The sequence below is a fragment of the Lycorma delicatula genome, chromosome 1 (genome assembly GCF_047948215.1).
Source record: "Lycorma delicatula isolate Av1 chromosome 1, ASM4794821v1, whole genome shotgun sequence".
NCBI lineage: Eukaryota > Metazoa > Arthropoda > Insecta > Hemiptera > Fulgoridae > Lycorma > Lycorma delicatula.
In genome coordinates, this window is record NC_134455.1 from 33,871,463 (window position 1) to 33,885,116 (window position 13,654).

Genomic DNA, 13,654 nt, shown 5'->3' on the forward strand with positions numbered 1-13,654 from the left:
TTAGCACCGAAAGGACTTCAGTAGACGGGGAAGGGGAATTGCGTCGGGAGGACAGGCTTTATAATAAGCGCTCGAGGTGTAAACATCATCATCATGATTCCGGTTAGTGAAGAAGATAAACGCGTACGTGTCGGTAACCAACGTCTGACGCCTATGTGTTTTAAATTAAAACACAGTTTTGCATACATTGTCGTTTTATCTGAACACGATTTCGACAAAAACGGTGATAACTTAACCGTGAAGATAATTTTCAATGATGATTTCGCATATGGACAAAAGTATTATTGCGAATTTGAATGCGGCGATAAAGCTATCGGGCTTATTGACAGTAAAGAGGTACTATTTTCCGGATTCGACGGTGACGACGGGAACGTAAAGGCGTTCAAATTAAATCGATCGTCGAATATGAAGTTGTCCGCGTCAGTGTTAAAAGATCTCAATACTTAGCATCGCAAAAGCAACGTACTCGCTGTAAACAATTTTGTCGCGTACGAAAAACGAAATGTAGCCGCTAATGTGGCGACGGACGGAGGACTTTTCTTCAAGACGGACGATGAGGTAGATTGTTCTGCTGGTCGTTGTGACGGGTGTGGAGGTGACGATGATACCCATCCGCTGATGGTCGCGTACGACACGGATGAAAATTCAGAATTCGATTACGTTAAAACCAATCGATATATGAGAGGACGTCATATCGCTTCTCTTTATTTTTTTTTATACAAGACTACGAAACGCAATCAAAATGACAACGAAGAAGAAGAAAACAACAGTCATTCATCAAGAAGAATTTTTTAATTTAACTGATTTTTAAGAAAAGTCCTTTTAAGGACTACAACACATTACACAAACAACATAAAAAAAAAGTTACACTCAAACACAAAACAAAAAACACTTTAGACCCCCATTCAATAAAAACTGTATCTAACTATTGTTTTTTTTTAATGTTTTCTTTTAAAGAAAACAAGGAAGAAAACGATATTTAGTTACGTTTATTGAATACAGTGGTTCCAAGGCCCGCGACACGATCTGGTAATAGATTTATCTACTATCGGATTATGTTGCAAATGGTGAGGAGAGTGTTTAAATATTTTACACAACTTATGTATGCAAAACATTTTTTTTCATGTTACTTCATGGTATTTCTTTAAAAGACCATGATGCGATAAACATCAAACGTAGATGATGGATACTGGTAAACTTGCAATTGTTTCGCATACATAAATGAAAGTTAACGGTTTTTTTCAGATAGATCTGTTGTGCAGGTTTATCGGTATCGATCATTTGCGTTTGATGTTTATCGTATCGCGGTCTTGTAAAGACATATCATGAAGATGTTTTTTTTTTGTTGATGAGTGTTTTGTATGCCTACTGGGGAGAGATTTCACTCAAAAAAAAATCTCAACGCACCGCGGTTGCTACCTCTCGGGTGTTGTGGAATGCAACAATAATATGATCATTATTTTTTTTTTAAACTAATATTTTATTTTTTTTTTTTTGCAGACTTACTACTATCCATCATCTAAGATTACAAAACAAATACAGATCGGAATGAAAACCGTTATCGTTTAAAAAAAAACTAGTTTAACACATATACATTCAGATATATATGGTATATTAGGTGTGACGTCACAAGATGGCGGCTGGACTGCCCGCCGCCGCCGTCGTCGTCGACGACGACTTATATCGCACGATACGTCGGGAAGCCACTGCAGCCGATTGGTTTAAAGCGTCAGTCTTTCGCGTCCCGCCGTGACTCGGCTCGATCCCTAGCCGACCTGGTTTTTTTCACTTTAAATATTATTTATTTATTTAATTCAAATCGACCGGTACACAACAGCTGATCAACAGCGGTACCAACCTTTGAATTAATTATTATAAATAATATTCAAAGCGAACACATATTAACCAAGTAGGCATCCCTGCAGAATTTCAAACATCCCGTTCAGGGAAAAGGGAAATTCCCACAGGGAAAAACCAACATGGCGGATGTGACACTAGCGCTCGGGGAAGGGGAGCGCTAACTGTTATTTTTCTTTTAGCTTTGAATGAAGCTCGAGTTCTCCCTGTGCTACACTCAGGATTTTGAAAAATAATATAAATATCTACAAACTTTACTCTATTCTTATTTTAAAAGCATCCATATTATTTCCTTATTTTATCAATAACCATTTTTCCTTATCTTATTTAACCATCCTTATTAAACCATCTTTATTTTAAAACACAAAATAATTTAATAATTTTATCGGGAACCAGATGACTGAATAGGAGTATATGATAATGACTTGACTGGGAGTACAGGAATTCAGACTCCCACAAGTCACTGAGGGAGATTTTATAAACATAAATGCGAGATAACTATGTGAATGAAGAAGAAATGATTTCTGAGTAAGGTTTTTTAATATACTTACTAGCGGAGATATATTTATTTACCAGCTTATAAGTGGTTTTTACGAAAAGAAAAGGAATTAGCCACTACTCCACTACTCTCATACCTAACAGTACACCTTACTAGTACTCCCTACACTTAGCTACAGCTTATCGTGGCACTGGAAGGATCAAACCGATTTTGAACTGATAATTTACAGTAATGTATTTTCTACTAAACAGTTTAGAAAATTAAGTGTTAACACTGACATTAAAAATGATAAAATACTTAATTCAACAAGTAAAAACAGTTTTTAAACATATTAAACAAAGTAAAACACCTTTAGTACAAGAGCTGCCATCATCAACACCATTGCTTTCAGCCATCCTAAGTTCACTCTGTCTTTCATAATAATCTGCGACAGATAATTCTCCTGAATAAACAGCTCTTTGCATGTTTGTTAAACTCTGTTCACGAAAATTACCCTCATTATCCATTCCATACTGAGCCTGAAATTAAAATAAATACACATGAAAGCCGAATATAAATAGGCTAATAACAAAGAGTAAATAAAAATATTACATGAAATTAAAGAAAATAATAAATATATACAAAAAGCTAAACATACTCTTAATAATTCAAATTCGTGTTGTTCTCTTAATCTACGGGCCTCTTTATCACGTTTTTCCATTTCCTTTGCAAGAAGACGATCACATGATACATCTGGTGTAATAGGAGACACACCTATCAAACAGAATAAAAACATAAAATGCGATAAAACTCTAAAATATAACACATCTATGAAAAGTAACTTTATAATTACTTTACAAGAAAGAAGTGTGGAATTTACACATATTGGGGTAATACAAACTGTCCAAATTAAATAAAATGAATTTCAGATGGTCATAAAAATACGTTATATCTTTTTAAGCGACATCAAAAGATACCCATACAGACATAACATTTATTTACATGATACTGCCAGTAATTGCAAAAGGTTTTTAACATAAAAAAACAATTAGTTTTATCTTCACAAATATTAAAATAGATTTTCCAACATGAATAACAGCAATTCCAAATCAATAGATTGTGAATGGAATCAATCCCATATTCATAACCTACAGTAAACTATATTATGCAAATTATTCTTCATTTTAATAAAACTTACTGTAATATGCATTTATATACAGATTAACTAATCTATTTGAAGAACCTCTTCCAAAATTTTAATGTGAAAATAAACACTCGCAGTTTGAACAAAATTTCTTTATATCATTCTATCTACATTTTGAGTAAAATGTGATGTGCAAACTGCTGTTCATCATTTTTTTTGTCTTCAGTCATTTGACTGGTTTGATGAAGCTCTCCAAGATTCCCTATCTAGTGCTAGTCGTTTCATTTCAGTATACCCTCTACATCCTACATCCCTAACAATTTGTTTTACGTATTCCAAACGTGGCCTGCCTACACAATTTTTCCCTTCTACCTGTCCTTCCAATATTAAAGCGACTATTCCAGGATGCCTTAGTATGTGGCCTATAAGTCTGTCTCTTCTTTTAACTATATTTTTCCAAATGCTTCTTTCTTCATCTATTTGCCGCAATACCTCTTCATTTGTCACTTTATCCACCCATCTGATTTTTAACATTCTCCTATAGCACCGCATTTCAAAAGCTTCTAAACTTTTCTTCTCAGATACTCCGATCGTCCAAGTTTCACTTCCATATAAAGCGACACTCCAAACATACACTTTCAAAAATCTTTTCCTGACATTTAAATTAATTTATGATGTAAACAAATTATATTTCTTACTGAAGGGTCGTTTCGCTTGTGCTACTCGGCATTTTATATCGCTCCTGCTTCGTCATCTTTAGTAATCCTACTTCCCAAACAACAAAATTCTTCTACCTCCATAATCTTTTCTCCTCCTATTTTCACATTCAGCGGTCCATCTTTGTTATTTCTACTACATTTCATTACTTTTGTTTTCTTCTTGTTTATTTTCATGCGATAGTTTCTTGCGTAGGACTTCATCTATGCCGTTCATTGTTTCTTCTAAATCCTTTTTATTCTCGACTAGAATTACTACATCATCAGCAAATCGTAGCATCTTTATCTTTTCACCTTGTACTGTTACTCCGAATCTAAATTGTTCTTTAACATCATTAACTACTAGTTCCATGTAAAGATTAAAAAGTAACGGAGATAGGGAACATCCTTGTCGGAGTCCCTTTCTTATTACGGCTTCTTTCTTATTTTCTTCAATTGTTACTGTTGCTGTTTGGTTCCTGTACATGTTAGCAATTGTTCTTCTATCTCTGTATTTGAACCCTAATTTTTTTAAAATGCTGGACATTTTATTCTAGTCTACGTTATCGAATGCCTTTTCTAGGTCTATAAAAGCCAAGTATGTCGGTTTGTTTTTCTTTAATCTTCCTTCTACTATTAATCTGAGGCCTAAAATTGCTTCCCTTTTCCCTATACTTTTCCTGAAACCAAATTGGTCTTCTCCTAACACTTCTTCCACTCTCCTCTCAATTCTTCTGTATAGAATTCTAGTTAAGATTTTTGATGCACAACTAGTTAAACAAATTGTTCTGTATTCTTCACATTTATCTACCCCTGGTTTCTTTGGTATCATGACTATAACACTTTTTTGAAGTCTGACAGAAATTCCCCTTTTTCATAAATATTACACACCCGTTTGTATAATCTATCAATCGCTTCCTCACCTGCACTGCGCAGTAATTCTACAGGTATTCCGTCTATTCCAGAAGCCTTTCTGCCATTTAAATCTTTTAATGCTCTCTTAAATTCAGATCTCAGTATTGTTTCTCCCATTTCATCCTCCTCAACTTCCTCTATAACACCATTTTCTAATTCATTTCCTCCGTATAACTCTTCAATATATTCCACCCATCGACTTTACCTTTCGTATTATATATTGGTGTACCGTCTTTGTTTAACACATTATTAGATTTTAATTTATATACCCCAAAATTTTCCTTAACTTTCCTGTATGCTCCTTCTATTTTACCAATGTTCATTTCTCTTTCCACTTCTGAACACTTTTCTTTAATCCACTCTTCTTTTGCCAGTTTCCACTTCCTGTTTATAGCATTTCTTAATTGCCAATAGTTCCTTTTACTTTCTTCATCACTAGCATTCTTATATTTTCTACGTTCATCCATCAGCTGCAATATATATTGTCTGAAACCCAAGGTTTTCTACCAGCTCTTTATTCCTCCTCAAAAATCTTCTTTACCTCCTCTTCCTCAAGCTTCTCTAAATTCCACCGATTCATCTGACACCTTTTCTTCAGGTTTTTAAACCCCAATCTACAATTCATTATCACCAAATTATGGTCGCTATCAATGTCTGCTCCAGGGTAAGTTTTGCAGTCAACGAGTTGATTTCTAAATCTTTGCTTAACCATGATATAATCTATCTGATACCTTGCAGTATCTCGCCTGGCTTTTTCCAAGTCTATATTCTTCTATTATGATTTTTAAATTGGGTGTTGGCAATTACTAAATTATACTTCGTGCAAAACTCTATAAGTCGGTCCCCTCTTTCATTCCTTTTGCCCAGCCCGTATTCACCCACTATATTTCCTTCCTTGCCTTTTCCAATGCTTGCATTCCAATCTCCAACTATTATTAAATTTTCATCTCTTTTTACGTGTTTAATTGCTTCATCAATCTCTTCGTATACACACTCTACCACATCATCATCATGGTCGCTTGTAGGCATATAGACGTTAACAATCGTTGTCGGTTTAGGTTTTGATTTTATCCTTATTACAATGACTCTATCGCTATGCGTCCTGAAATACTCCACTCTCCTCCCTATCATCTTGTTTGTTCATCATTACAACCCGTAATTCTAAGTTAGCTCATTTGACTTTATTATTTTATTATCTTAATTCCTTATATCAACAATATTTGTTTATTTACTTAATCGACCATTAATCACTAGCAGTTCAGATTCAGTAATACACATTTGTCCAGTGCTGGCACAGGGGAGAAGCAACATATCAGAATTTGTAATTACAGTGGGTATGATGCCAATTATCCGAATGCTGATTTTCTGGATGCCAACTACTGGTCTGTTTACATCCACACTAAACAATTTGAAAAGATTGATACACTAATCAGATAAAGCTCTATCTCAACAGGAAATATATTTTGTGGACCTTTGTTTTAAACGGGTTTTAATTGAATCTTTGAATTTTGTGTAGCACAAAATTAACTCCTGAAAAGACTAATGGAAACACATTAATCGGTCAAACATGAACTATGATGTACGGATGTTTGTTTTTATTCTGTTGTGCGCATATACTAGGTCCAAACAAATGCCATTATTATATTCTTTGCCTTATCTATGTTTTATAACTTTATTCAGGGTAACTGCATAACCATCGGGTTGGTCTAGTGGTTAACGCATCTTCCCAAATCAGCTGATTTGGAAAGTCGAGAGTTCCAGCGTTCAAGTCCTAGTAAAGCCAGTTATTTTTACACGGATTTGAATACTAGGTCGTGGATACCGGTGTTCTTTGGCGGTTGCGTTTCAATTAACCACACATCTCAGAAATGGGCGAACTGAGAATGTACAAGACTACACACTTCATTTACACTCATACATATCATCCTCAATCATCCTCTGAAGAATTATCGAAACGGTAGTTACCGGAGGCTAAACAGGAAAAAGAGAGGGTAACTGCATAATTTTCATGCAGTTACCTTGCATGTTGTCATATAAAATCATACAGTTTTATTCAGTAAGATATTTTATGCATATATGTTAAATCACTATAAATTCACTGTCTTAAAAGTCCCATATGCAAAGTTAGTTTTAAATGTAGTGTTATTAACATAACCATAATCGCTATGGACTGAAAAGAATGTGATTCTGGAGTATCTTTGTTTAAAGATTACATGATCTTGGAATTCATAAAGATCAAAATAACAGAAAACACAAATTACAGATTTTTAAAAAAGAAATAGTGTTTTTAAAGGTATGTTTTGATTACTGGCTGTAATTAAGTTTTATTCTATTACATGTATTGCAATTTTTTGTAATTTTTACAATATGGTATTTTTTATAACACAGAAACCTAGCTCAACTTCTCTCCAATATGTTTTTTTGTAAGTTTTTTAAATTATATTTTTATAACAGTAGGGTAGTACACTTTAATTCTTTCAGATAATTTTTGTGAATTCTGATTTTTTTTATTAACAAGTAACTTCTACTCACAAAAGTTTAGGCAACGCATTACTATATCTGTTTTGTTTTACATTGTACATATTTTCTGAGTATCTTTTTAATTTTACTGTAATATTTTTTTCTATATTTTGATCTTTTTGTTAAGAACGATACAAACATTTGAATGATATGTTCAGAAAAGGTATGATAAACCAATTTTCAACAAATTTTCCAATCCAGATTCGGCCTTGTCTAAGTTAATCCAGAAAATCTGCGTTTTATTGTATTATAAAACAATATAGAGTAAAAGAAATCATCAAACTGTTCGTTCCGTATAAAAACCAGCAGTTGATGTGAACATTTCTAGCCATTTTTCTCATATGAATAGCAAGCATCACCTTCGCATAGTAGTACAATTGCGTAGAACTATGAAAAGAGGATTGAGATTCTCCTCCAAAAGAACATGTGCACTAAAAAAGAATTTTTTTTATATGATAATCTACTATAATATTGATATATTTATAAAATCATAATGTACTGTCCCATTTTTTCTTAAATTTATTTTTCATTTAATTTTGTAATTAATTTCAAATTCGATGTTTATGAAACTCTACTCAGTTTGTCTTAATTACTATAATTTGAATAAAACAAGATTATAGATCAATTTTTTATTCCAATATCTTACATTAATCATGGTTGTTATCATTAATGAATGCCAATTAAGTTTTTTTTTATTTTTCTATATTTTGAAATGAAAATATCATGTCAAGCCTTTGCTCAATTCACATCACTCAAATTGCTAAATTTCTTAAAAGATTGTTAAAAATTCAACAGCATAACTTATTTTTACATTTTTTAAAACTTGTTTAAATTTTTTTTATAATTTTCATTACTAAAATGACAAAATTATATTTTTCTGATGGTAGATATATACATAATTTCCTTAACTTACCGTATAATTTTCAACTTCTCTGCTAATATTAACATCGCTGATATAAACTGAATAAAATATTCCTTTTTTTCGCAATTCTTATACAAGCGATATTTTTCCAGTATACCTTTTCATGTTTTTCTACTTCGGTTCAGTTATTCTCTACCAGTAGATTGGTAATTTTTCTAATTGTATGATAGTTTAATTTTAATTAACCCATATAGGACATGAATTTAATTATTATACAATTTTTTCAAAGTTTCTTTGAGCCCATTTGTTTTCAGGAAATCAGTCTTTGCCAATATTCCCATTTGAATTTTTTGCTCCTGTGTTCCGTATAATAACATAATAGCAAATGTTAATTCTAGAATGAGGATGGGTGCTATGACCATAAAAACAGCTAAGAAGCACTTAATTTTATGTATTATATAAAATCTCTCAAAAATAAATATGGAAATAAATTCATTACATTCATTTATAATCACTATATCAGAGATTCAGGAATTGCAATTTCAATTTTTATTTAATATATATATAAAAATATGAAATTGAAATGTCTTAAGTTACTAAATGTAATCTCAAATGTATCGCTGATTTTCGTTTATAAATCCTGTCATTCTCCACAATCAGGTAACAAGGAACCCAATGAATGAACCTCGCTGCATTCTTAAAAAATCAAACATTTTTTCCCTTCTAACAATTTGTTTACATTTTCATTTGTTCTCTTTTGTATTAAATATGAGTCGATGCAATACATGAACAATTATTTTTGACTGAGATATCAATTAAACTCCAGAAAACATAAATATTATTACAATTATTCTTATTTTTATCGAATGATTATTTTAAGAAATGTCTAATCGGTTTGATAAAACAAAACAAGAGTAATAAACCCAAAGTAAAATAATTTTTTTTGAAGAATATGCTTACATTTGAGATTACTTCTATTATATGAGCTAAATTTATTTGGTGGTATGAACATTATTTGTGAAAGTCTGTCTTAATTGAGGTTGACAAAAACGACATCAGCTTGGAGCTCACAAGTCCTTATTTATTCGCAAATCACAGAGGAAATTTTACAAAATAGCTTTTTTGAGATACATCAAGTGGCATCATCTTGTTCCAATTAACAGTATTTTCTTGAAATTTAAATTAGACTCACAAATTGGAGCACAATATGCCTGCATACTTCACCATTCACATTCAGTTAAAAAGTATGGGTTTAACTATATGCTGATGAGATAGTGCACAACATACACCATTTTTACAGGGTGGAAAGATGTAAAATGTTATCATTTATGAAAGGCTTAAATTAATGACAGAACTGTAATTGCTTGATTACATCTGGAGGCTGCAGCTCTGAATCTACTCCTACAATTTTAGTAGAAGATACAATTTTACTTAGATGCAATTTTACTTTCTTAACAGCTCAATGAACACTTGAATATGACAAACCGATTTTTAAGGAAAGCTTTCCCAAACTTTTCCTAGGAAAAGTCTCTTTCCACACTACCTTTTTTTTGTCTTCAGTCATTTGATGCAGCTCTCCAAGATTCCAAGATTCGATCAGTGCTAGTCGTTTCATTTCAGTATACCTACATCCTATATCCCTAACAATTTGTTTTACATATTCTAAACGTTGCCTGCCTGGACAATTTTTTCCTTCTACCTGTCCTTCCAATATTAAATATTAAAGGATGTCTTAATATGTGTCCTATAAATCTGTCTTCTTTTAACTATATTTTTCCAAATGCTTCTTTCTTCATTGATTTGCCATAATACCTCTTCATTTGTCACTTTATCCACCCACTTGATTTTTAACATTCTCCTGTAGCACCGCATTTCAAAAGCTTCTAATCTTTTCTTCTCAGGTACTCCAATCATCCAAGTTACACTTCGATATAAAGCTATGCTCCAAACATATACTTTCAAAAATCTTTTCCTGACTTTTAAATTACTTTTTGATGTAAACAAATTATATTTCTGACTGAAGGCTCGTTTCACCTGTGCTATTTGGCATTTTATATAGCTCCTGCTACGTCCATCTTTAGTAATTCTACTTCCCAAATAACGAAATTCTTCTACCTCCATAATCTTTTCTCTTCCCATTTTTATATTCAGTGGTCCATCTTCGTTATTTCTACTACATTTCATTACTTTCGTTTTGTTCTTGTTTATTTTCATGCAGTAGTTCTTGCATAGGACTTATCCATGCCATTCATTGTTTCTTCTAAATCCTTTTTACTCTCAGCTAGAATTACTATATCATCAGCAAATCGTAGCATCTTTATCTTTTCACCTTGTACTGTTACTCCAGATCTAAATTTTTCTTTAACATCATTAACTACTAGTTCTATGTAAAGATTAAAAAGTAACGGGTATAGGGAACATCCTTGTCAGACACCCTTTCTTATTACAGCTTCTTTCTTATGTTCTTCAATTATTACTATTGCTGTTTGGTTTCTGTAAATGTTAGCAATCGTTTTTTTATCTCTGTATTTGAACCCTAATTTTTTTAGAATGCTGAACATTTTATTCCAGTCTAAATTATCGAATGCCTTTTCTAAGTCTATAAATGCAAAGTATGTTGGTTTGTTTTTCTTTAATCTTCCTTCTACTATTAATCTGAGCGCTAAAATTTCTTCTCTTGTCCCTATACTTTTCCTGAAACCAAATTCCTCTTTTCATAACACTTCTTCCACTCTCCTCTCAATTTCTTCTGTACAGAATTCCATTTAAGCTAATTTTTCTGTATTCTTTACATTTATCTGGTCTTGCTTTCTTTGGTATCATTACTAAAACACTCTTTTTAAAGTTTGATGGAACTTCCCTTTTTCATAAATATTACACACCAGTTTGTATAATCTATCAATTGCTTCCTCACCTGCACTGTGCAATAATTCTACACATATTCCGTCTATTCCAGGAGCCTTTCTGCCATTCAAATCTTTTAATGCTCTCTTTAATTCAGATCTCAGTATTGTTTATCCCCTTTCATCCTCCTCAACTTCCTCTTCTTCCTCTATAACACCATTTTCTAATTCATTTCCTCCATATAACTCTTAAATATATTCCACCCATCTATCGACCTTTCCTTTTGTATTATAAATCAGTGTACCATCTTTATTTAACACATTATTTTAATTTATGTACCACAAAATGTTCCTTAACTTTCCTGTACGCTCAGTCTATTTTACTACTGATCATTTCTCTTTCCTCCTGATTATAGTATTTCTTAACTGTCGATAGGTCCTTTTATCTTCTTCATCACTAGCATTCTTATACTTTCTACGCTCATCCATCAGCTGCAATATATCCAAGGTATTCTACCAGTTCTCTTTCTTCCACCTAAGTTCTCTTCTGCTGATTTAAGAATTTCCATTTTAACATTCTCCCATTCTTCTTCTATATTTTCTACCTTATCTTTTTTACTCAGACCTCTTGCAATATCCTCCTCAAAAATCTTCTTACCTCCTCTTCCTCAAGCTTCTCTAAATTCCGTCAATTCATCTGGTACCTTCTCTTCAGGTTTTTAAACCCCCCCTTCAATCTACAATTCATTATCACTAATTATGGTTGTTATCAATGTCTGCTCCTGGATATGCTTTGCCATTGATGAGTTGAATTCTAAATCTTTGCTTAACCATGATGATATAATCTATCTGACACATTGCAGTATTGCCTCGATTTTTCCATGTGTATATTCTTCTATAATGATTTTTAAACTGGGTGTTGGCAATTACTATATTATACTTCATGCAAAACTCAGTAAGTTGGTTCCTCTTTCTTCCTTTTGCCCAGCCTGTATTCACCCACAATATTTCCTTCCTTGCCTTTTCCAATGCTTGTATTCCAATCTTCAACTGTTAATAGATTTTTGTTGCCTTTTCTGTTTAATTGCTTTGTCAATTTCTTCATATATACCTTCTACCTCCTCATCATCATCATCGTTATCATTCGTACTTGTAGGCATGTAGACATTAAAAATCATTGTCAGCTTAGGTTTTGATTTTATCCTGATTACCATAATTCTATCGCTATGCTTTTTTTTTAAATACTCTACTCTCTTCCCTATCTTCTTGTTCATTATGAAATCTACTCTCGCCTGCCCTTTATTTGATGCTGCGTTAATTATTTTAAAATCACCTGACCAAAAGTCATTTCATCTTCTTGCTAATTCCTATTACATCTACATTTAACCTGCCCATTTCCCTCTTTAAATTTTCTAACCTACCAACCTTTTTTACACTTCTAACATTCCATGCTCCAATTCGTAGAATGTTATTTTTTAATTTTCTAGTGGCCCTTTATTAGTAGTACCCCACCTGGAGGTCCGAATAGGGGACTAGTTTACTTCCAGAATATTTTACCAAGGAAGGCGCCTCCACCTTTGTTACATGAAAATGCAGAGAACTACACTTTCTTGGAAAAAATACAGCTGTAGTTTTCCATTGCTTTCAGTTGCACAGTACTCAGAAGATTGAGTGATGTTGATATGGCCGTTTAAGTCCTCCTGAACCTACGCCCTTAACAACTATTGTATTCCTTTTGTGCAAATTAATAAAAGTTCACACAAGTCTACTTCTGGCATTTAATCTACTAATCCAACAATTATATCAATAAGACTTAGGTGTTTTTCATAAGAAAGCTACCTATTGTAATAAGTAACATGATTTGAATTCTGGAAAATTTTGACATATCTTCACGTTTCACATCCCCCAGACCCCAAATCCACCATAAGCTCAAAATTTTATATATTTCATTTTCTTGCGGACACAACAAGTGTCGTAATTTTGCGCCAATTCACTTTCAAATTGTCCTTAAAAATAACTCGTCCCAAAATCTCGGTCGAGTTTGTTTACGGCCAAAATTGTACCATGGGAGTGGTATGGGGTCTTTTTTTGAAAAAAACAAAACATCACTATAACCTTATTAAGTAAAAAAACAAATTCGTTTAAAGTTCTTACTATTCTTTGGATAAGGGCCTAAAACTTACGTAAGTAAAGTTTTTTGATATCATCAATCACTGGCTCAGGGGGTTAGAAAAAATGGGGTTTTGAAGAGAAAAAAAAAAATCATACTTCCCTTAATATGCACAGTATCAAATCGGTTTAAAGTGACTGTTAGTCCTCTAAAAATTACCAAAAGTAAAA

At 32.6% G+C, this 13,654-nt stretch overlaps 1 protein-coding gene across 1 annotated transcript in view; it reads right to left on the reverse strand.

Moving 5' to 3' along the window:
- LOC142318077 (zinc finger-containing ubiquitin peptidase 1-like) overlaps positions 1-13,654 on the reverse strand; it is a 106,020-nt gene that overhangs the window by 49,841 nt on the left and 42,525 nt on the right. The window contains exons 4-5 of the mRNA XM_075354603.1: positions 2,994-3,109; positions 2,706-2,874 (exon numbers count right to left, since the gene is read on the reverse strand). Coding sequence (XP_075210718.1) covers positions 2,706-2,874; positions 2,994-3,109 — 285 coding nt within the window. The remainder of the gene's footprint in view (positions 1-2,705; positions 2,875-2,993; positions 3,110-13,654) is intronic.